This window comes from Brienomyrus brachyistius, chromosome 15 (assembly GCF_023856365.1).
Source record: "Brienomyrus brachyistius isolate T26 chromosome 15, BBRACH_0.4, whole genome shotgun sequence".
Taxonomy (NCBI): domain Eukaryota; kingdom Metazoa; phylum Chordata; class Actinopteri; order Osteoglossiformes; family Mormyridae; genus Brienomyrus; species Brienomyrus brachyistius.
The window spans coordinates 20,790,069-20,814,844 of record NC_064547.1 but is presented as its reverse complement, the minus strand read 5'-3'; the positions used below and the strand labels follow the sequence as shown (position 1 = coordinate 20,814,844).

Here is a 24,776-nt window from a genome sequence, read left to right as displayed (position 1 = left end):
AGAAATGACTTATTTCAGCCTTTTGAATGTCATCATATTTTTTTTTGTTCATGATGATGATGTTATTTTGCAAATTACACTCTGCCAGTAATGTGAAGGCGAAAATATGTCTGCCGATGAACGTTTCAAAATGAAAAAATTGAGATGCGCCTGTTGTGTAATTCTATACACTGTCAGAAAAAAAGTACCAATTTGTACCTCTGAGGGTACAATGACTTGTCACTGGGGCTATACTGTCAAGGGTTTGTCAATTGTACCCTAGATGTAGGTAAATGTAGCATTTAGTCTAATTTAAGTTACAGAAAAGAACTTTGAGGAACATTTTTGTACCATTGAGGGTACATTAATGCTATTTGTACCTTTGGGTACAAAACTGTACCAGGGCTGTACCCTTTTGCCTGACAGTGTACTGCCTGTGATAGCTGGGAAAACTAGATACAGCACATAGGCGTCATCACCATTAAATTCAAAATGCTTCTGACGCCATTTTGTTTTTAAAGATGCATTTTATAATGAGTTATGTAGGGTGGCATTTGGCTTATGGAGGCATACCATGTGTTAGCTTCACTGCTAGGTGACGAAAATCTACAAGAATATACTGGTTTCCTATATTATCAAGCATTTCATCGCTTGGAATGAAAAGGCTGAGAATTAGAGGGGGGGGAATGACCAAGACGTGAGAGATTCGAGTGGATGTGATCTTAGGGGGCTGAAGGAGGGGGTAAGAATGAGAGAGCGGTGGTGAGGAGCAGGGCAAACACTGGTGTAATAATTTAAAAAATATTGTTAATAGCATTCAAGAGACAGCAGGGATCCACTGAAGTGATCAGAAACAAAGGCAGAGAGGAGATAGAAGGGGAGCAAATACATTGGCATCCGAGGAACGAAAAATGGACAGCAGTCAATAACCACCGGAAAACCTGACGCATATCTCAGTCGGTTTCGGTGATGAGTCGGATAACGACGACCAGAAGTGTGGCTTGATGAAAGAAGTGCTGAGACGTGTGCATAACAGAGAGAAGCCTCTCTCTTTATGTCCATCTTTTAAAAGGGAAAAATCGGCCTCGCTAAGTCTGTTCAAAAGACAGCTTTTGCACTTGACATTCACATTGCTAAGAACATTTCTCCCAAAGATGGAAGCTGTAATTTCAGTCATAAAAAGGTGCGCAGGAGTAATGTTGCAGAGTATTGTAAACTCATGAGTCACAAAGTCTCCTTTGCCTTTTTCAAACTGAAATAAAAATGAAACTCTACAATTAGGAAAAGTGAAATTTCCTGGCACAATAGCTAACCATTATATTCTCCATTAACTTTTAGCTTCAGTGGGGAAGGAGAAAAAATAGATAGCATAGGAATGCAATCCTGACAAAATTAGATAAATGAAGTAAACATCTCAAACAACTAACAGACAAAAAGCTATTTGACCGTCGAGACCTAATGAGAATACTGTTTGAAAGTAAATGATTGTTTGTTGGTTAATCTGCTATCTGTTTGGTCAAATTTCCTTGGAAAAAATCAAGAATGACTCCTTGCCTGAATCGGTTCAAACTTTCTGGTGAAATGCGTTTCATTTTCCAGAATAATGTCTGATAGTTATGAATTTGAAGATATGTCAGCCCTGTGCTTGGGGAACTGTATATATATTTATATATTTCTAAACACCACCCACGCCGGCTCTATACTGCTGTGTGATTTTAGGGAGCGGCTGGGGGTGGGGGGATGGGGGGGGCGGGGTGGTAGGAGGAGGAGACTTTCACTGCGAGAGATGACAGTCCGCTGGAGTTGTGATTCATATATGAGGGCACTGGGCAGTTACTAATTATGTGTTGATGTGGTTGCGGATCTGATCGTTTTTCAAGCACTAAATACCGGTGGGTTGTTTAGCTTCGTTGCTGAGGGTTAGAGCACAGAGTTGTGTTTTTATGTGAGACAACTGACGTTTAGCTTATTATGTTCAAAGGAAAGACTAACAGGATATGAAATTAATTCCCTCCAACACAGACACAAGCTCCTCTAAATTGTAAATTGGAAGGTTCTGCTCACCTGTACTCAAGTCTAACGCAGGTTTGCATTGATAAGATGCAAGACATTAATGATCCTACAAATGTGATGTGGGCCAGTTTAACAGTTGGCACTACGCTGGAACGTTGCATTGGACTACAGGGGCTGCAGTTAGAGCGCATTCAAGCAGCCTGCAGAATGATTCGAGCCATCAGACTGAGAAAAAAAAAATGCAAATGGCACGAACATATGCGACACGCCCAGTTAGTCACCCAAGAGACCAACCTTATTGCCGGAATTACCGGGCTATGAAAAAAACGGTGAGGTTAAATTATCTGATAAATAATGCCCTCTGCAAATATGTGGATTGTATTCAAACAATGTGCTTATAAATCTGCTGCCAGATGCGGTGGTACATCACATAATGGATGCCTCTTGCTGATAATACTCTGCTACGCGCTGATAGTGCCATCTACACCTCATGCTGGAAATGTGGGCATTCGTGGAGTTCATCAAGGTGTTGCTTTTGACTGGTGTCACCTGTCATGTGACAGTAAGACCAGACTGTCGCACACGGTAACAGGCAGTGTGCAATTTTTAAAAACCCTGCACATATAAAAATTTGTCTCTTTGCAGAAAGTACCCGCGTTAATGTTTATAATTACTAAGGTATGGAATACTGTTCCTTTTCTAGTAATGTTGCGAAAATACACCTATGCTATGCTTAGATTGTTCTATTCATGTTGTTTTAGGGTCTTGTGTGCACTACTGTACTGACTTCAATTTGCTTGCTTGATTAACTGTAATTTTCTTCACAAATGCGCCTCTGAACGTATTAATGACTGACATCAGTTGCTAAACGAGGACATCTAGGGGACAAATGATGCTAAACAGAAGAAAATCACAACGACAAATCCCCTCTAAAAGCAGATTGCGGTTAACGTCCTACATGTGTAAATACTAATATGCCAGACCAACTACACCTGTAATTAGTGCATTTTTAGTTTGATGTCAGTTGTTATGGGTCCTTGATTCTCCAGATCAATGGAGCCCAAAGTTCAAAACACAAAAAGGGGGTTGTCTTGTCAGTTCAGGCAGAGAGACCCCCCCCTCATTTCTCGTCACAGTTGTGACTTGTCAGGTGGACTCCAGGGAAAAGGTCTGGTCACAGCAGATATCTCACACCGTCAGGCTGTATCGCTATCACAGAAAATCAGAGCTGTCTTCACTTAGCAGGGGTGGCCCAAACATGGTAGGTCATGGTGAACGAAACTTCACCACCATTTCTTAGCCCCAATCCGGATTAAATCCACAACCTTCTTAAGGGGTTTACGGAGTTAAATGCTTAAGCATATTTAAACGAAATCATTGGTTGTATATAGTCCCGTTACATATCCGTCCGCTGAAAGGAAAAGGAGCCCAACATGTGGGTGTTTTACAAAATACAGCTGAATATTTCATGTTCGTTTGGCAGGAAAACCCATCATTCTGGCCAAATGTATTACATAAGCATTAATGGTTACTGCAAATAACTTAAGCTTCAAATTATCACCACTCTCATATAGTAGGAAATAACTGCATAAATGAAATACTCTTTTGGGAAGATTTAACTTTTTGAACAGTGACCCAAGGTCCTGGCATTTTAATATAATGTGCAAGAATGTGCGTGTGCATGTGTGTGTGTGTGTGTGTGTGTGTGTGTGTGTGTGTGTGCATATGTGTGTGTGTGCATGTGTGTGTGTGTGTGTGCGTGTGTGTGCGTGCGTGTGCGTGTGTGTGTGTGTGTGTGTGTGTGTGTGTGTGTGTGTGTGAGCCAGACAGGCATCAGCTGTGGCTTTAAGCTGGCTGGATACCTAAACAAACGCCACCATCTCTCACTCACAGACTCAAACAGCCCCACTGGCTGTCAACGTTTTGGACGTGGGGACTTCACATTTGCAGCCACTCTGTTTAACGAGCCTAATTAAATTCAGATATGCCACTCTTTAACTCGACTGGTAAATAATTGGAAGGTCACTATCTACGTTTATTTATCCAAATGGGCAAAAGAGTCATGTAGAATAAATATGTGCGGATATATGTCAACAGGGAAAAAACATAAAATGTAACAGATGAAGACTTTATCTTTTAAAAAATCCATATTTACTGCAAATATAATTGTTGTCCACATGTAACTATAGCGAAACGGGTGTGTTATGAAAATGTTACAAGCGCAATAAATTTAATCGTGAAAATACAGAGTAGCCCAATCCCACAACTCACGGCTGCATTTGTGGCTGTTCATGCTCCCAGTCAAGTTAGTAAATAATTCCTTAAATAGCATTGGGATGTTAATTGTCAACGTCAGGCTGTATTTGCTAGAGCTAAAAAATGATTGAAACGTGAAATAGCTGCCTATTGGCATCAAATGGGATAGAGTCAGGAAGTGTTTCTGTCATGATTAGATACCATCTCTATCCAATTATCTTGTCATAACAAAGCTCGCAGCTTTATGGCAAAATTTTAGGTTGCAGTTGTTTTCCAAGTGTCTGTTTTCAGTCTTTATTTTTTGGATAAAATCATTATTACAAAATCCACAAACACTCACTTTTTCTAACTGTTGATACATAGATTTTATAGTCATCTTTTGTCATTATTTAACCTGTTACATGTATTCTTTGTTGTTAAACGTATGGTGAACAAGTAATTTTCCCTTTAACAAAACCATAAAAGCCCATTGTGATTACTTTGAACTGTGCAATTGATTAAAATTTCGAGGAATATTTAGAGACTATAGATTAAAGCCTGTATTGTATAATCTTCTGAATAAGGGCAGATTTTGAATAATACAGGAGTGTTTAGATACCATAGATTAAAGTCTGTATTCTATAATCTTCTGACTCAGGGCAGATTTTGATTGGCACATGAGATAGTTTATAACTGTATTTTGTAGGACAGGCTGCTAACAGCCATGAGCTATGCTTGGTCTCCTGACACGTTAAATGGAAACGAGGACATAGAGCACATGCCAGCCCACCATGCTGAAGAGAGACCTCACCCCTCCCCCCTCCCCGGACCTGGGGCTCATGTCATCCTTTGAGGAACATCCTAGGGTTGATCCTTGTTGAGTGTGGAGAGCTGACGGTCAAGAGAAGCCGTCGACGAAAACGCAGACGGCAAGATGGCCGTGGATTTCCACATTTGATGCCACTCGATCAGCTTGAGGAGAGCCTAACTTCGCTTCATGGTGTGTGAACAAACTCACACGGCTGGGTTACCGAACAAGCACAAGTTACGCTTCCATGGAGATCATTTTATTAGCTTTTCATCGAGGAATCTTTGCTGAAACCGAATTACGTGCCGTCGTGCTCAAAAAAACCCACTTTGCGTACAGTTACATGGCTCCGGACAATAAAGCCCCCAGACGTGGGCAATTTATGGAATTAATAAGCAAAGTAAAAGACTTTCTTTTATCTAGCAACCTCCCAAAAGATGTGTCATCTGACAGCTGTCGACGTTTAACTGTCAGCCTCAAACAGAATTATTTTAGCTCGGTTATATCTGATCCCAAAGATCATTATTATTGCATGGCTTGTTGCTCGACTTATTCAACACAACAGGAATATATTATTCAGAAATCAGAATCCGTGCAAAGGCACCGGGGCCCCCTATAAAAATAAAAGATAAATCATACATGAGTTAATTACCTACATTTACATGTCCTTCAAGAATTATAGAGCTGCTGTGTAGCATGACACACATTTTACCAGGAAAATTACCCAGAACTCATGTTTATCTTAATGGCCAACCATGAACAGGAAAAACGGTACAGGATTTTAAACCTGGGTAATTTTATACATACAGACTTCGACATATTTATTGGTGCCCTTACAGGTCATTGAAAAGTGATGAAATTAAAAGCAATTGTGTCATGTATACCTGCATGCCTTTGATATGTGATAGAGTAAACCAATGAAATTGCAAAAAGAAATGATTTGCTAATTTTAAAAAAGTTACGGTAAAATAGCACAGAGAAATTTGTTGGTATCCCTAAAAAAAAATCATAAATCATTGCATTATAATCATGTTTGACCTTAATTAGTGTCCCAGCCTATTAAAAGGGAGAAAATTTGCCACTACATAGTTTGGTATCATTATGTGAACCACACTGAACATGGACCAGAGAAGGAGAGAGCTGTCTGAGGAGCTCAGAAAGAAAATTATAGATAACAGGTAAAGACTATAAGACCATCTCCAAGCAGCTTCATGTTCCTTTGACCACAGATGCCAATATTATATATATTATAAATATTATAAAAGTATAAGGTTCATGGGAACATTGTTTAATTTGTATTTTTTTCTTTTTTTTTTTTTTTTATCTGTGTGGCCACAAAGTGGTTCCCTCTGGTTACTATGTAACACGTACTCGTGTGAGGGCTCTCGTCTGTACTGTAGTGCCTGGGATTGTATGCAGTTTGTTTGTTATTGTGGGGTCTGTGGTATGAATCGCACTGTCTGGCCATTTTTTCAGTTTTCCTCATCTAACCTCCTGCAGTGTAGGTCAGTGGCCAGCATGTCCAGATGGTGCAAATATAAGTAGGAAAAACAGGAGTGAATGCTCCTTCACTGGAGATAATCAATATTAAATACTCACCTCTTGTATGTTTGTCGTATTAGATTACGCCGAGGATACAGAGCTTTGTGTTTGGAAGAGTGTCTGAATGTTCTCTTTGGAACCATATTACATGTTGATTCGCTGATTCATTATATAAATCTGCAGGGATCTGTCTACATACTGCAAGAAAAGGGTGGAACGTGTGGGGCAAGCTGACCAATCGGGTAAGCTGACCAATTGGGTAAGCTGACCAATCAGAGCACTCTGAGACTATTCGGGGGCGGGGTGTAAAGCTCTAAGAGCGTTTCAGACAAAGTGAATACAGTATGAGAGCATGAGTACGGTATGAGAAAATGAATGTGTTTTTGGAACACTGAAACATGTAAATCTATTTTAGTAATAAAATTATGAACAGTGAAAATGAGTGTAACAGGGAAGCATAGTTAAATCCCATTATTTGTAGAAAGCATGTAATAATAATTTCTACAGTTACACAATATCTTCTCGGGGAATGATTTCAAGATTTTCTTGTACTCATGAAGTTTTTCATTTTTAATTCAGAAAAATGTACAAGATCGTATTTTGTGCTGTTTGGAGAACACGCCGCTGTCACCATGAGTAAGCAGCCTATCTCAGGATGTACAGGGCATGCGTGACAGGACACCGGTCCACAGCAGGGATTAGCTCACACACGCTACAAACACCTATCCGCCTACACCGCGCATATTTGGACTGTGGGAGGAAGCCAGAGGAAGCCTATAAGAACACAGGCAGAATTTGCAAACTCAACACAAAGGGTGACTCAACACAAACAGTCGTTGTTATTTGGACTGTACCATTTGTGACATGGCGGGATTGTATGGACAGTTCCATTCATAGATGATTTTTTACTTATCTATTGTTATTGCACTCCATTATGCTGCTGCTGCATTACTTAGTGCAATGTGCACACCAACAATATAGATAAACCCATTAGTTCAACCCCACTGATCAGTTTCGCACAGACCTGTGTTTCACACTTTAGTACTGAGAACCCCTCTCACTGCCTTTTGCTGTCTGTATGTTGCACCATGGTCCTGGGGAAGTGTTACATGATGATAATACCCCCTTGGTTTGACTTGACGAGCTGGGGGGTCCATGAAGCAAGATTTCCCAGTCAGCTGGGTTAACTTAAGCTAGAAGTCATGATTGACCAATAGGAACGGTCCTTACCTAAACTCTTATTGGACAATCATGCCTTCTACCTTAACTTTACCAAGCTAACTGAGAAAACCTACTTCATGGACCACACCCCCCCTCCCCTCCAGGTGTGTGGGCTTATGACATGTTCAGGTCCCCTGTTCTTACACCAGAGAGCGATCAACCTTAGCTCACGGTCTGAGAGATGCCTGGTCTGCTCCTTACCCTGTGGGAATCTCAGCGCCGGTCACGAGACGCTCAGCTGGAGAATGGGGGGCAGTAATGAAGGGCTGCTGCTGTCTCACTAATTAAGCACAGAAGAAGCATGGACAGAGCAGCATGGTGGTGGTTAGAACTGTTCCCCTCACACCCCTGGGACCTAGATTCGAGTTTCCACCAAGGTTCCATTTGTGTGGAGTTTGCATGTTCTCCCCATGTCATTTTGGGGTTTCCTGTGGGTACTTTGGCTTCCCCCCAAAGTACAAAAGCATGCTGAGGCTAATTGGAGTTACTGGATTTCCCATAGGTGTGAGTGTGCCCTGTGATGGGTTGGCACCCCATCCTGCATTGTTCCCTGCCTTGTGCCCTGTGATGGGTTGGCACCCCATCCTGCATTGTTCCCTGCCTTGTGCCCTGTGATGGGTTGGCACCCCATCCTGCATTGTTCCCTTCCTTGTGCCCTGTGATGGGTTGGCACCCCATCCTGCATTGTTCCCTGCCTTGTGCCCTGTGATGGGTTGGCACCCCATCCTGCATTGTTCCCTGCCTTGTGCCCTATAGGCTCCAGACCCTCTGCAACCCTGTATAGGACAACCAGTTACAGATGATGGATGGATCGATGGTAGACATGCAACATCCCATGTCATTCGATGTTTTTAAAAAAGAAAAGCCTATTTTTCCCACAGCTTCGCTGGACGCTAATGCAATAGTATAACATCTCCACAGCTGTTCAGATGGGAGTCACACTTTTGCTGACAGTCAGAAGATGTGGAATTTTCTTCACTTACCCTGCAGATGTTCTTGCTAAATTACATGATGGCCATTTTTTTTTCATATTTTCATTAACACAACTGCTTCTACTGCCACACTATGTATTCAATTCCTCCGTCTTCCCCAAGGAAGCGTGTGACTTCTCAGATGCCCCCACTAGCACTGACCCCCCCTGTATGTAAAGCACCACTTGGGCCACACTGCTCAGAACTTCTTCAGAAGCTTCTTCTGCATCATGATCTTATGCATGCTGTCTCCAGTGGAGTCATTGCGAAAACACTGCTCTAAAACTGTATCTTTGCTTCCAAAGTTTACATTAAACCATTTTACTCAAATACACGAGTGAGATGATATTTTCATTAAAATTTAGCTGCAGATATCTAGCTGTTCACCTCGTTATAATCGAATAACCTACTTTGACTATAATATTAATATTGTCATGATCATTGCTGCTAAAATTAAAACAATAAGCGTTTTATCAGAGGTTCTTGCATCTTGTATGATTCATTTCCTAACATCGCAGTGCGTAAGAGTTAAGTATTCCCGACAGAGTGTTGAATCGCTCTCCAGACATTTATAGAAAGAAGCAGTGATATTTATCCATGAACGCCTTTTCTCCAGATCCTGTGAGTCATCGCTGCTCAGGAACCGCGGGCAGCTTGGCAGTAACTCCAGGAATTTTCTTTAGTGGATGCTGGCCAGACTTAAAACGTAATCAGCACTTGCAGCTTTCTTTCCCACTGTGTTATATTCATGAATTGATTTGTCTGACCCCGTATGGTAATTATGCCACTGTTTTGTATCAGCGTAGAAAACAAAAGTGAAATTGAAAATTCATATGTAACAAGGCTGTCAAACTGCTTTCAGATAGTTACGTATATTGTATCCTAAATTTACCAATTAACTGCGTTTAATCGTTGGCGGATTTGACTGAAGTTTGCACAGATGTTGCTTAGCATGATCATGTGACCTATGACTGTACTTAAAAGGTTCATTGTGTGGTTTCATGTTCTTTACTGTTATTGTTGATGTGGTTTTGATGGTGGTTGGGGTTTTGCCTATATCCTATACTTCATTGACAATGATGATGACTTAAAAATTATATTATTGTTAATTTATATTAATGTGTTGCTTGCATCATGATACAATTAAGTTGCTGAAGCGTTAAATTATTTTCTTTTTCTCAGATCACTCTAAAAGCACTTTTAAAAATTTACCATGCTCATGTATATTGATAAGAATCCATATTTCTTGTTTTTTTTTATCATTTTAATGGTGAACGTTAAATGAAAATGCAAATTTAAGGGGCAGTGTCACAACAGAAGATGATCCCAATTATAAAAATGTATGTGGGAATGGGGGCAGCATCCAGACAGAATTACATAATAATAAATGTCTTTCTTTTCATTTTTTTTCCCCACAGTAGAGATCCCCAATACAGTAGGCCACTGACAGCATTTACTAAGAAATGGAGCCTGTCAGTGAGTTTGGCTCTTTAAACAACATGAGAGTGGCATGCGAGGAGGGCAGGGAGGTACCTTGCCATGGCAGCGGATTTGGAGCAATATCATTCAGGGGCTGTTGTGAAGGGCTTTTGTTGAAGGAGATATCACCAGGAGTGCTGGAGGAGAGTCGTCACAGAGATGGGTGGGCATCAGGGAGAGGCTCATGGATAAAAAATATAGGGAGGGAGGCACACAGGCGGAGAAACGAGGAGAGAGACATACAGCTGGAGAGATGGGGAAGGAGGCAGATGGGCAGAAAGGAGAACAGGGAAGGAGGTGCATGGGCAGAGAGACAGGGAAAGAGGTGTACGAGCGGAGAGACGGGAAAGGAGGCACAAAGGCAGAAAGGAGAACAGGGAAGGAGGTGCATGGGCAGAGAAACAGGGAGGGAGGTACCCGGGCGGAGAAACAAGAAAAGAGGAGCATGGGCAAAGAGACGGGGAGGGAGGTGCACGGACAGAAAGACAGGAAGGGAGGTACACGGGTGAAGAGACAGAAGGAGGCGCACGGGCAAAAAGGCGAGCAGGGAAGCACACAGGCGGAGAGGCAGGGAGGGAGGTACATGGGTGGAAAGATGGGAAGGGAGGTGCACAGGCAGAGAGGAGAGCAGAGATACGCATGGGCAGAGAGGCAGGAACATGGGTGGAGAGGCGGGGAGGGAGGTACATGGGCAGAGTGGAGAGCAGGGAAGCACATGGGCGGAGAGGGAGGTGCATGGGTGGAGAGACAGTGCAGACTTACATTTAGGATCACATGTAGCAAACTGACACAACAAACTGAAGAAGATATATTCCATGTAGTTTATTCTTCAGTTTAATGCTTTAATACATTCTAGACCATCCATCCATCTTCCAGCCACTTTGCAGTAGTTCTTTAAAATGTTATAATTAATAAACGAGCATGTCGGTTAGGCCGGGCGACACAATCAGGCCTGGGGAGCCCTGTGGCGCCGTGCGGTGAAAGATGGAGGGCATGAAGGACGGGTAGCGGGGCGGCCTGTGAAGGATGGAGCCAAACACTTGTTTGAAATGCTTCCGATCCATTTCCTGACTGCAGCCACCTGTTCTTCCTCCAGCATGAAAAATGAGCCCATCGCCGGAGGAGGAACAAAACATTGTCGCTGTCACAGTGTGCTGTCACGAGTTTCTCTGTCACCCATCAGCCTGCGGGCTCCAGATGTGGGCTGGTAACAGACGCTCTGGACTCTTCTCCTCTGTCACCTAGGCTGTGGAGGGATTATGAGGCACTGTGTGGTGTTGAGGATTAGGCCTCAGTACCTGTGATTAGAAGGTTGCAAGTTCAAACCCTCTGGTTGGATTGCACAGCCCTTAACCCCAACTGATCCGGGGACTGTTTGACCTTGTTTCTCAAAGAACTATATTGCTTTGGATAAAAGTTTCCACCAAGTAAATAAATGTAATGTCAGCTATAATAATGTTTACAGTTTATTACTGGGAGTTTTACCGGTGTATTTCAGATAAAGTTCCTTATAAAAGGGCACGGTTACAGGACCTTAAATGATGCCACTCTTTTACAAGACATATGGCTACGGTATACCCTGGTAAGGATGCCAGCTTTGCACAAGGCACACGGCTGCAGTACACTCTGGTAAAGATGCTGGCCAATCGCAGGACACGACCTGGTAAAGATGCTGGCCCATCGCAGGACACGACCTGGTAAAGATGCTGGCCAATCGCAGGACACGACCTGGTAAAGATGCTGGCCAATCGCAGGACACAACCTGGTAAAGATGCTGGCCAATCACAGGGCACATGGGTAAAAAAGCACATGGGTCTAGGACGGAGTTGTCTGCAGCATTTGTGAAACAACAAACCAACCAAGACATCCCCAGAAAAATTTGCCTCTTACTCACTTGCTGACAAGTCCAAGACATAAAGAACTGAACTGTATGCACCTTGCCACCCCCCCCCCCCTCACCATCGCTATCAGTCAAGCTCAGAACCTGATGCAATCCCAAAACGATTCAAGTATTGCAGATGATCACAACATTGTCAAATACTCTATGTGCTTTTCATTAAAAACGAAAAGTAATGAAATTGACGAGACTTACCATTTCATTCCGTTAATAGCATTACCCATAAATTCCATCACTAATGACCGATGTCCAGTCTGTGGTCATTACGGAGCTCGCTGCCGATGGGATTGCTGGCAGAGGATCACAAGGATTAATAGAGGCGAACCTTCTGCACCTGGGAAAAGGCCATCTGCTGCCATTGGTTATCTCAGGCCATACAATCACATGACGAACGCAGCATTTTCCCAGCACATCGCTGTAAAGCTATATGGCGAGCGGCACGTTCCCCTGCTTAACAGTAGCTGCCTTCCTCAGCCTTGTTTACCGATGACAAATGTGACTCCACACAGAGTGCCAGATGGCAGGCTTGCCTCATAAATCCACCGAACAAGATGGCTGATGAATGTTCCGATGCTAACGCCCTTTAATGCTTACGCTGCCCTCAAACAAGGTAACCCTGCAGTTCTTGGTTGACCTTCAGTGCAAGCAGCTGTATTCATGTTTTAAGTTAATTAGCTATTAGTAATCCAAAGAAATGAATTAATTAGAATGTCTCAACTGATGTTAACCCTTTGGTTCTTAGACTGGAACTACCTTTAGATGTGTTTTTTTCCAGGTAAAACTGGAGGGGCACAAAGAACTTAGAAACTCAATTACTACTCAAGTACAAATCATGAGCAAATATAATAACTGTGTGAAATACATTAACTGTTATGACTGATTAATGATGAATGAACATGGGATCAGTATGTAGCCAACACTTTCCGGTTAATTAATTAAGTAAGAGTGTACTACTAAAATATTTGTCAAATAAATCAACCAACATATAAAGTGTTCCTGAATTTCCTGAATTTCATATTTTGAATTGTCCGTTTTAGCCTTTTGCAATAAAGCTATCAGTAAAAGAGCACGGCCCATTTTATTCTTTTTCAGATTGCACAACTCATTGTATTACCTACATACTGCAATAAGGTCATATAAAAATTATGTCATGGATAGCAGAACATTTTGGGATGAACCAAACCACAGGAAAAGGGTAGGAGCCCTCGCCACTGTAGTCCATGAAGGAGGTTTTTACTCCAGAGGAGCAGGAAGTCTGCTCGCACATTCGGAAGCAGGTGTCCGACTTGCTGCTAATTTCAGCCGTAACTCCGTAATTTCTGGAAGGAGAGCCGTCATCCATGTGCTCCACTGATCCCAGATTCAAATATTTGCACAAGAAATTAAACTGGTGTCATATGATGTAAAACAAAGACAGAATTTAGAGGTTCTCACGTAAGTATCCAAAATTTCCTGATTGGGATCAATAAACCATATCTCTGTTTATTTAGCTAACTTGGGCTCTTACTTCCATAAAGCATAGCGTGGGCCCTAAATGTTTGAATAAAGTCCAAAAAGCACAGGCTCCCTGCAGCACACACTCGTAGTGCCAGGGTGGATGACTCTGGCTGAACCATTCTGGGCAGATGTACTGCTACCTGCTGATGGTGGTGTAGCGCCCTTGATAAAATCGCACATGATGTACAGGCTTGCAAGCTGCTGCACTCGGATGGCCCATGGTGACTTAATTTGCTAATTGGCGAGGGTCTCGTCTCCTAACAACGCTGCCTTCCCCTCTGCTCCCCCTGAGACACACCCAACATGATGATAATGCTGGGAAAAAAACCCTCTGGGGATTCGCGCAAAGGGCTGACAGCCAGCACCTCTGCTAGTCTCCAGCACCATGCAATTTGAACCAGATGCCAAGCTGCAAAGATTGTCTGCATGAGCAGGGTTCACCCCTAACTCCGCTAGATGTTTTTTCTACCCGACACACAGGGGGATCCATAAAATTGCTCACAGAACATGTGCTACAACTACAGGTAGTTTAACCTGTGACCTCTTCCAGGATAAGCAGATCTGTAAGTTGAATGCATGTATATATAGGCAGCGGCTGTGTTTACTACTATCCACGCATTTGCATGGGGCCCTTGAGGTTTGGGGGCCCCTGCTGGCCGCAAACTGTCCCTACACTATGGGGGGGGGGGGGTAGGAAGGCACAAAAACAAAAGACCCGCCCAAGTAAGGCAGGTAAATTTAAACTTCATTAAACGATTCAACACTGAAGTAAAAATGTAGCCAAGATTTTACAGCTTTCAAACACTGTACGTGGTTTTTGAAATCTTAAAATTTCAGAACATTTTCAGTTCTACTGATGGCAGATCCATTCATTACTTTGGCTATGTCTCCTACAGGATGCAGAGCGTTTGTTTCAGCGAAGTCACTTCAGCCTGCTATAAAGCAGAGTCTCAGAAGAAAGCTGAACCTCGCTCAGATATTCTCCAGAGATGAGCAAAAAGGTCTGAATTATAAGCGTGTGCATGAGCTGCACACTGGTGTTTATCTACAGTGTCACTGAAATAGAAGAAGGAATAGAAGGTGACTCTCAGAATACTGAGCAAACTTTTGCGTAAAAACTTTTTAAATAACTTCCAGAACACATGATATCCCCCACAGCTGAAAATCAGACAATAAAATGCTTGGCAGCCCTCAGGTTAGAATATATGTAAGATAGAATTTCCCATCTTCAATAAGATGAAATCTTACTTCTAACAATGTGAAGCAGACTGCAATTCCAGATCTGCTAACTTCTGCTCACCTTAAGCACTGAAGAACTCACATATTCACATTAATTCAACAGCCATACCGCATTGAAGAAGTTTAAAAGGCAATCACCTCATTTAAATACTGAATTCTGCTGGAATTGGCAAAATTACTAAAGGATTTTTACCGAAGGCATTTTGCTTTATTTTATAATAAGTATGCATTTTGAAATTAGCACTCATATGTTGCAACAACATTTTATAAAGTCGATAACAGATCTCGCTAAACAGAGCATACAAACCGTACACATACAAAACGTTTGTGGATAACTTTATTCATACTTTGTACCAGCGGATACAAAAAAATTTGAAAAGTGTATCCAAAATGTGCAAGAAATTACTATAGATTCATTTTTTTTTTTTAAAGAAAAAACAAATGGGGGGGGAGTTAGGTGACATGTACCATGTGGAATGAAATGTAATCCAGAATGATCACCTAGTGTAAGTACTAATGGCTTTATGACTGTCATACTGATTGACGCGTTCCCTAAAATGCAGATCTTTCAAACTCTCCAGCTATTCCAGCTAGTCACCATGTGTACACACATCGAAATTGCGGCATTCCATTTATGCCATATGTTAGTATCAGAAAGGCAATTATGAGAATAGAGCAGCACAAATGCGTAAACACACATCTGAAATGTGTTTTTTTTTCCACTTTAAAACTGTACCAATGGGTTTCTGAAAAGAAACCAAAGTAACAATACCTGTTCAGTACTATACGTAGTAAACTTTGACCTGAAGCAAACCCACACAATCAAGCAAATGATGAAACAGTATTTAACAGTTTTGACAATGTGTTATGCTTCAGCAATTTCAACAACCCTGTTATATTAAATGCAAAGGCAACAGCAATCAGGGAGGATTTTAATATGGGGTGATCCCAGCCAGCTGTTAAATGCAGATTTCAGTGTTTGTCCAATTAAGTGTAATCTGTACATAAAACACTACGGTACAGTAAATGTGTAAGGTGTTCATTTCATTTCACACATATATTTGCTTTAACCTAAAGCCACATCATGGTTTTCCATTTTTAATTCCAAGTTCTCCTTATTACAACATTCACTCACTATTATTCCTAAACACATTCACATAATAAAAGTTAGCGTGTCATCAAATAAAGGGCGCATGCTTCATTAACAGACTAAACCGATTGGTCCACTGGAGTCCTCCGCTTCCTTCAAGTGCCTATCAGCCAATGTTGTTTCACCAGACTCAACACACACACGCCCCTTTTGGAAGTCAAACAATTGCCATCAGTCACCCACAAACGATCCTTAGACTTGTCCAAATCATAGCCAGAAGCAAATGGGGGGGAAAAAACACCTTTAAGTTACAAATCATAATAAATTAATAAAACTGTAATAACGGAAAATTCACTTTATTTCAAACAGCATTTTTAGTGACCTATATACACAAGTACACTTTTACAAAAACTTTTACAAATGCATTTCTTTTACATGAAGGTCCTTGGTGTTACAAAAAGATTACTCCAATGAAAGTTCCCTCAGAGAGCACCTCTGCAGATGGAAGCTGCTCATACCTTTATTTCAAACCGTTTGCATTATTTTGGAAGATATGCTGCTTGTGAAGAGGCCATTTCTGTGCATACAAATGTTGTCAACTGTTAGTAGCACAACAGTCAATATGACTGGAAATGAGCAACAACGTCTGTGTAATTAAAGGCTATTCTAAATTAAAAGCCGATGTAATCATATGCAACGGTTTCATGAGACTCGGAACCCGAGGCAGCAATAACATACTGTACTTCCGTTAAACACATGTGCTTATAATCCTCCTTTTTCGTAAATGATGTGTTCAGCATGCACTTCCTCCCCCCAGAGGAAAGAAAACACCCAATAAGCAGGTTACTGTTATGAGCTAATATATTCTACCAACTCTGGGTGATCAAGCAAATTAATACCCTGTTCAAGGAAAGGGAGGGGGACTCAAGTTTCAACAGACTTCTCGAGCTAAAAGTAAGTCCAAACAGTTTCTGTACGTTAATCGTCGTTATATGTAATGCAAACCAAACCACTGAAATTATAATCCAAATGGTAAGTTTGGCCATTAAATATAAAAGCCCCATTAACAGTCAGCCTATGTACTGGACTTTCAAAAATTACTTTGAGTCTGGAGGCCAAATTCAAATAAGTGCCCAAATGGATCGAGAGAAGAAGAAAAAAAACAAAACAATGTAGCAGGCATTTCCATACAAACACATCAACCTTCCCTCGTACGGCACAACTCTTACAACTTAGGTACCAGTTTCTCAATTTGTTGTTGCACAGATGTTTAAAGTCAGGCTAATGAATACCAGAACCTTTTGGATAATGTTTGTGCATCGAGTCACCTACCTGAAAAAATGATATTCAAATACTATTACAATTTATTTAAATACTGTATTTTGCTCAAGGATAAACACTAATGTTGAACAATCAGCTTTAGAGAGTTATTTGAGAACCGGGGAGTTTTCTTTTCCGGTTTCTGTATCTCAGGGAACTTCCAAAAATGAATTTCAGAACCATCAAAAAAACAAGGGGATCAACTTCACACTAAAGGGTATTTCATAAATGCTCTGATGTGCACCATTAGGCATGTCCAACAACTGGGCATCGAAAATCATTCCACATTTAGTTACACACCCATAGCACTAACAGCAGAATGATCCTACCAACATATGTTTTTTCAATACAGCAGACATGGCAGAAGCATTTGAAATTCAGGCCTTGTAGAGAACATGAGAAGCATTAAGAGTTGTAGTAAGGAGGACATTTTAGAGAAGAGGAGGATTCAAATAAACGCGTGTCTATTTAAAGCGTGGTTCTGCAGCTTGCAAAACTTTCCGCAAGACATTCTAACAAAGTGCTGTGAAACATTTATGGGTAGTTGAACAGCACAGTAAGAAGCCCCTGCCCCCCGTTAATATCAAGATCATTCCAAATTCTATTAAACATCTTTGTACCATACAGTTATTTAAATAACAGTATGTCACATAAGAAATTCCCTGAATTCATCTTATTTTGAATAAGGTGTGCCTTTATTACTGGGGAAGCAGTTTCAATTCAATGCGTGCACTAATCAGCCTAACCAGTCCCTAACCGAAAGGCAGGAACCTTTAAGCCTTTAATCACCATGTCCCATCTCCCAGGGATAAACACTCAGTAGGGATGACGACAAACATCCGAATCATATTTTGGTCTCCAACAGTGATGTTGATCACTGACATAAGCAGGTAGCTAACCGACTTGGGAAAGGAAGAGCTGTGCTTTTCAAATCTTGTAAGGAATAATCACTCATTGTTTCAGGAGCTCTCAAGCAGGTCCAATTCAACCAGGTGATCAACGATACACAAAAGGGGAGATTCAATTCATTCTGCATGCTGATTAGATACGCAGCGACTTTGGCTTCAGAAGCAGTTTGCTTATTTCTCTATTTCCCGTAGATTTACAGACATAAACTGAAATTGAGAACCCTGTATTGGGTTTCTACATTTGTAATGGACTATGTAAAAGTAACGCTAAACAATGAGTCTTTAAAAGTAAGATTCAATGCAGAGAATCAGGTTGACTAGTTCAAATTGCCCAAAATCATGGGCCTGCTGTAAACTAAGGTAAACAAGTTTTTTTCTTTTTTATTGTTTTGTGTTACGTGTTTAGTGAAATAAACAGAATAACTGATGCATGGCTCCCCCCACCCCCCAGGTCTCTATTTTCTAGAGAAGTTTCTGTTTTTTGGGAAAATTTTCATACAAATGCAAGCAAATTAGTTTTAGACCATTTCTGTTTAACAAGTCAGATCTGAGCAACAACAAATCAAACTGCTCAAGCTTCATGCTGTCAGTTCAGTATACAACAGTCATGTTGACACAAGGATATGATGGCACCAAACACATTTTAACCAATGGATGCTTGTAAACCATGTTTCATTTTATTACTGAACCCAAAAAGTGCAAGTTGCAAATATGTCCCATTTTAAGCATTTCAGTAGTGCTTCTCCTGCAGGTAATCTTTCATTCTGTTTGGCAAAGGCAGTTTCTGAATAAGATCTATCCGTGTATACTGGCGGATAACAAATCGACAGAGATACTGCAGTGAACGCACTTGCATAAACCGGGAAACAGGGTTCGTCAGTCGAACAGGATATGTCGCAGACCCTGGTAAGCGAGACCTGGAGTAGCAAAATGCTCCATTTTCAGAATCTTTTATAGAATGCTCAATGAGGTCAACTATTGACGTATGACCTTCCACGTCAGGCTGCTCATAGAAACTGAACCTGCCGTTTGAATGTTCAATCCTCGTGTGAAGCGTCTTACCCTGGGAACGAAAGCTCAGGCTCAGCAGATAGCGATCATCAGAGCTGTCTCGCACCAAGAACGAGCCGTCTGGTAGGTTGATGAGTTTCTCCTCCGCCTCCCAACGAGTTATAGGGCCCCAGTACCATCCCTGCTTTGCCAGTTTCTTCAGCTCCTCCGTGAGGCTCGTCACCACCGTGGGCCCGCTGTTCTGAACAGAATCATAAACTCTGCCGACGCCTGGAACGGAGTTGGGATCGAAATTTAGGTGGTGTCTCATTCTTTCCACGACCTGAGCGTCAGCACTACTCAGCCGCCTGAAGTTCCTCTGAATCTGGCTGCCAGGGAGTGGAGGTAGCAAAGGTGAGAGTGGTGGACCGCTGCCTCTGGAGCTCTGAAGCACCACACCTGTGGTACCAATCAGAAGACCGTTAAGAGACGTTTCCATAAAGATGTCAGGTGATATCACCAAGTCAGTGTCAATCTGTCCGTCCTCCACTGGGGGAGAACCCCTCTCGACTTGTGACACCACTTCCATGGGTGAGGAGCTATCCAAACAGTATGAGTGTGATCCCTCCACAGAGTACATTCCCTCATCTAAAGGCATTGTGTACTGAATATAGTCCTGAGGAGCGAGTCCAATAACCACAGGCAAGTCTTCAATGTTTATATGCAAGTCGTCACTCTGTGGCTCAGAGTTTTTCAGTGAATTACTTGGGTTTTGGAAAAGCCTGTCCATCCGCAGGTCATGAAACTCCTTCCGAACACCATTGAGAGCTGGACTGGGGCCGGGCGAATGCACCAAGGCTTTCACCTTGGTATCCAGTTTGATGCACGTCTCCTCCGAGTTGGCAGGTCGAAGTGGCCACGGGGTAGGACTATAATGATGACTACAGAGAGACGTGGATCTTAAGGGGCGCTGAGTTTTTACTTCATTAAAGCTGATCGGGGCAGAGTTAGAAGAAAACGTGTCGTCGTCCACTGAGCCAAGTGAGGGAGCGCTTCCTTTAACTTTCGGTTTCTGTTTCGCAGAGAGGCGCCGTTTCAGTGTACCCATGAGACTCTCACTCTTGGACCGGTTCTTATGTCCCTTGTCCTCTTCAGCACTAAGGTCACAGGTCGCGAGCTCTTTGCTGTAGCAACCTCCAAAAACCGGATCGTCTTTCGCGAAGTCGGCAGCCAGTGCCGGCTGAACCACCACAAATTCCCCCTCCTCCTTACCCTTGTTTATGTTAAATGACTTTCTGATCGTTTTAAGGCTTATCTTCTTCATTCTGAGAGTCCCTCCGTATGATGAGGGAGAAGGGCGAGTCTGATGGCTAAAGGATGCTATCCAAAGTGTTGTTTCATTAAGTTACCCACAGCCTGTCATGCAAATAGCTGTGCTGCCATCACCTACAAGAAATTTGGGAAAGAGAAAAATATCACATGAGTCCCTCCCACATAAAAATAAAACTGTCTGCTGATAATATACCCAACTACACTGGCAGATAATACAAATGCATATACTGTATATACACAAAGCAAAGTGAAAGAGGAAAACACCTTAATCTCATACACAAATGTGCATCATGCTCTGGTATAAAGAACAGGCAAAATGGATGTAGCGCAAGCGCTGTAACACAGGAATGCATCTCTGCGATAAGTGTGTGCATTTCCAGCACGCTAGCTAATCAATACCACTAGTCCGTTTACACTTTAGTTCTTGGCCGACGAATACTGTTGACAGAAATACAGAGTAAAGGTGCATGAATACATCCTCATCACTTTACTATTTGCAGTGGAGGTGTTCCTTCTTGAGAAAAGAAATTTGCAGACTGTTAGTAGCTGGTGGATGGACATCCAAGCTGTTAGATGAATATGCAGCTCTCATAGGATAAGCATTAAGGTCTGGATGGATGTAAATGTATCTTAAAACTCACAGGGCCTATACTGCAATGTCTGATACCAGATTAAATCATTCTGACACGACATTACCTATAAAAAGGAGTCAGCTTATCCAACAACATCGAGCAAATACTGGGATAATTTCGTTTCAAAATTTGACAATAAACCCTTAACTCTGCACAGTCCAAACCTGGACATCTTTCCATTGTCAAAGAGAAGAGTACTACTCTGAATGAGTTTGCTGAGATCTTACCATGCAGAACAAGAAAAGTACTTGATAATCCAGTGTGTATTAATTTAATAACAGTACATGCTTGGAGCTGAAAAAAGCTCACGGTTTAGATTCCTCCTACTATGAAAACCAAGAAAAACAGAATATTTCAAAGAGTCTGTATGTTCACAGTTACAGTACCTTTAATGAGTTCCTAAATTCAAAGTTAAACCCCTTTGCACATGAGGCCATTGCAATAACTCAGGCCATACTAGCGGGTATGACTCGGGAGGCATTAAAGTATGTACCTACAGCCAGCGTTACTGTCACCGCAAAGGATGTGTATGTTCGTGGTTTACCTAGTTGGGTCGTTCTAATCCGTTATTTAAACGCTGCTTCTGATCCTGCTACTATAATTCACCTAACTAGTAAAAACCGGCAGGCGCAGTAACCAGGTTTTAGGCATTTCAAGGCCTGGACGTCATATTCCCATGCAGAAACCTCACCGTGCTTCAGCCAAAGAGAAAGTGGCAGCCTGGGCCACAAGGCAAACGTGCATCTCTCCCTTTCACCACAATTACAAGAAGATAAGTTTTACATACATGGTCACTGTTCCACTTGGGGGTATTTAATTTGGCATAAGGGGCTTTACATACTGTTTACCAATAGCCAATTAACCAGCTCCCCCTCTGTATATAAAACACGATTCATATGGGAGCACCGACTCATGTCCGAAGCAGCAAAGGCAACCGGGACAGCACGCATTTCCATGGCCGGTTCTTCCCGGTGAACTGCCTGTACCAAGACACGGACTAACAGCCGCCATGACCCAGGTTAACAATGGTAGTTAGTGGTGCTCATACCGAGAGGGTCGGGCCTGCAGGGGCGGCAGACCCGGACCTCCATTTTGGGGACATAACGGAACGCGAGCATCGCTAATTACACTCGTATATACACTAATCGACACCGTGTGACATCCGTCTCTAAACATGAAACTTGCATTTAACGCGCGTCTTAAATGTTCTAAGGCTCTCGTATGCAGGCCCCGCAGCCTGCGGCTAACGACCAGGCTAAGAAGTTAGCCGTACAGTAAGTCTCGATAATCCAGCAACCAGCAGCGACGCCTCTAGCTCCGGGGAAACAGCAGGACTGACGCGGCGAGGCGGCCGGCCCGCACCCGCAAGACGGCTAGCGGCCAAAGCCATGTCGGTATGCTGCCACATCAGGCCACCTTGACCGTCCCTTTGTTCCTACTGTGGTCGAACACCTAGAGCGGGATAAACCCCACAAAGACGGCTCTGTGAGGGCAGGGCGGCCGAAAAGCACAAGTTTTATGTGAAAATATTGGTCTAGAAGCCGTGATACTTACTCTTCTCCTTCCGCATCTGTCCCGGGATGCGGGATCTTTTGTGCTCATTAAACGTTACGGGTGACAGTCGAGCCCGAGCCGAAGCTGCCGTGCTAATGCTAGCCGGCTAAGTACCCATCGTATTCGTTTCCCAGCGGAGGGATTGAGCTAAGCTAAGCTATGTTAAAATAAGAAGGGCTAAGCTAGGCTAGGTTAAAAATGAAACGACCTAAACTATGAGAGGCTAAGCTATGCTAGGCTAGGCTAATTCGGCTCCAAACATACAATCGAACTCTGGCAAACGATGACCGACAGAGCGGAAGCTGTCAAGCAGTAGCGTTTGTTCCTTTAAAGATTTAACAATATCAACAATAAACGCGTTAAACTATTTACGGGTTTGGATGTCTCTAGAACCCAGTTAAGTTGTTTGACTTTTCTGTCGCTTCCCCCCTTCTCCTCTTCGCCTGTTGCATTATGGGAAAAGAGGCTTACAGGTAGAAAAAAGAATTGGATTTTCGAAAGAGTTTTTTTTCTGTCTTTTCTCAAACACCTATCAAAGTGCAATGAAGCCTTACAGAGAGCCACGTTTAATTATTCGTTTGGTGTGTTTCTTACATCTGTTTCAATTTGTTTTGGTTTTAACGACAGCGCTTAAAATGATGTCATCAGTTACACCCCTTTCCTACTCCTCTGAGACGTATGCAGTTACGCAATATTCTGGACAATAATCATATTACACTGAATTAAGACAAGCGTGTTTCAGTCCAAACCGTAACCTTGTTAATTTAAAACTACATTTAAAAAATACATCATCCGATATCCATATGCACTATAACATTTCTTACATATAAGTAGATTTTCCATTGTGTACCCTGGCCTGTGTTTGCGTCAGTAATTAAAATAGTTTTTAAAGGGTTTGTGTATGGGTTTATGCATATTATGTTTGGGATAGTTTCACATGTATTTGCATACTTATGACAAAAAAAGAAATTCAAGCACAGGACATGTGTATACATGTTTACTTTTATGCTTTATTTGCATTATGTGTTATTTTGTGTGTAAGATAAGCTATGAACTTTACTGATCCCTACCGTAGGCTACATTTAGTGCAGACAGGTAAACACAGTAAGTTTTTAAAAGTATATGGCACACAAACATAACATCCTGTAAATAGTTTTATGTATTATTAGTGCTAGTACTGTGGCAAGCCGGCTCAGAACAGAGTACTGTTGCTTTATCTGCAGGGTTGGTGGTTTGAATCCCACTTTCACTCCATATGGATGCAGTTTGCACGTCTTCCTTGTCTTGTCTAGGTTTCCACTGGGTACTATGCTTTTCTCCTACCATCCAAAATATGCAGGTAAGCTAATCAGCATCTCCAAATTCGCTGTATTGTGCCATGTATTAGACTGGCTTTCCATCCAGGGTGGACCCTTGCTTTGTGCCTCATGCTTCCTGGGGTAGGATTCAACCCCCCAACCCCCCCCCCCCCCCCCCCCCCAAGGTTAGCAGTTAAAATACGGGTGGGTGGATTATTGTTAGCAGCTCTAGTAATCTTATATAGTATGCATACTTAATTGCTTGTGACAGCACATGAAATATATTCTTAGCTGAAACATCTAGGTTTCACCACCAACTGGAAACCCTGTAGGGCTACTGGGTCTGTCCATCTGGACAACTGTTATCAGCACAGCCCCTGTGCTTGGTTTCATCTCGCATACATATATTTTACTCAACTATTTGCAGCTCAGAGAAAAAAGTAGCAATATCTTTATTAGGACCCGGTACTATATTAATCATATGTATATCAAGAAGTTTACAGTGCAAAACACTAAACCTTTTACATGCCTGTAAATTTATCTCTGTGAAATGAAATACAAAAAACAAATGTATTCCATTTTACCTCCAAAGTCGGGTAATGGGACAAATACCTACCAAATAACAAATTTGTATTATGAGTGGCATCATGCAATTATCACATATGGGTTCTATGTAATTTTCAATTTTAGTTCTAACTTCAGAGAAATGGGTAGATGAGTCACAATACTGAAACAGGCATATTAATAGGTTTAAAAATGTCATACAAGGGC

At 42.0% G+C, this 24,776-nt stretch overlaps 2 protein-coding genes across 2 annotated transcripts; one reads left to right on the top strand and one right to left on the bottom strand.

Moving 5' to 3' along the window:
- Nucleotides 1–10,501: 10,501 nt before the first annotated feature.
- Nucleotides 10,502–11,493, top strand: LOC125709364 (octapeptide-repeat protein T2-like). The gene is made up of 2 exons (XM_048977687.1): nucleotides 10,502–10,931; nucleotides 11,432–11,493. The coding sequence occupies exons 1-2, from the start codon at nucleotides 10,502–10,504 to the stop codon at nucleotides 11,491–11,493; spliced, it is 492 nt and encodes a 163-aa protein (XP_048833644.1).
- A 4,818-nt stretch (nucleotides 11,494–16,311) lies between these two features.
- Nucleotides 16,312–23,338, bottom strand: LOC125708967 (suppressor of cytokine signaling 6). Its single transcript, XM_048976931.1, has 2 exons — nucleotides 22,708–23,338; nucleotides 16,312–20,635 (listed from the first exon to the last, which is right to left on the bottom strand). The coding sequence occupies exon 2, from the start codon at nucleotides 20,511–20,513 to the stop codon at nucleotides 18,930–18,932; it is 1,584 nt and encodes a 527-aa protein (XP_048832888.1). The 5' UTR covers nucleotides 20,514–20,635; nucleotides 22,708–23,338; the 3' UTR covers nucleotides 16,312–18,929.
- Nucleotides 23,339–24,776: the final 1,438 nt, after the last annotated feature.

Bases quoted from the DNA above. Each gene is read 5' to 3' on its own strand.
- LOC125708967 (XM_048976931.1), bottom strand. From the start codon at position 20,513: ATGAAGAAGATAAGCCTTAAAACGATCAGAAAGTCATTTAACATAAAC.
- LOC125709364 (XM_048977687.1), top strand. From the start codon at position 10,502: ATGGGGAAGGAGGCAGATGGGCAGAAAGGAGAACAGGGAAGGAGGTGC. The intron at 10,932-11,431 runs GTACATGGGCAG...GTCACCCATCAG, and splicing joins GTGGAGAGGCGGGGAGGGAG to CCTGCGGGCTCCAGATGTGG.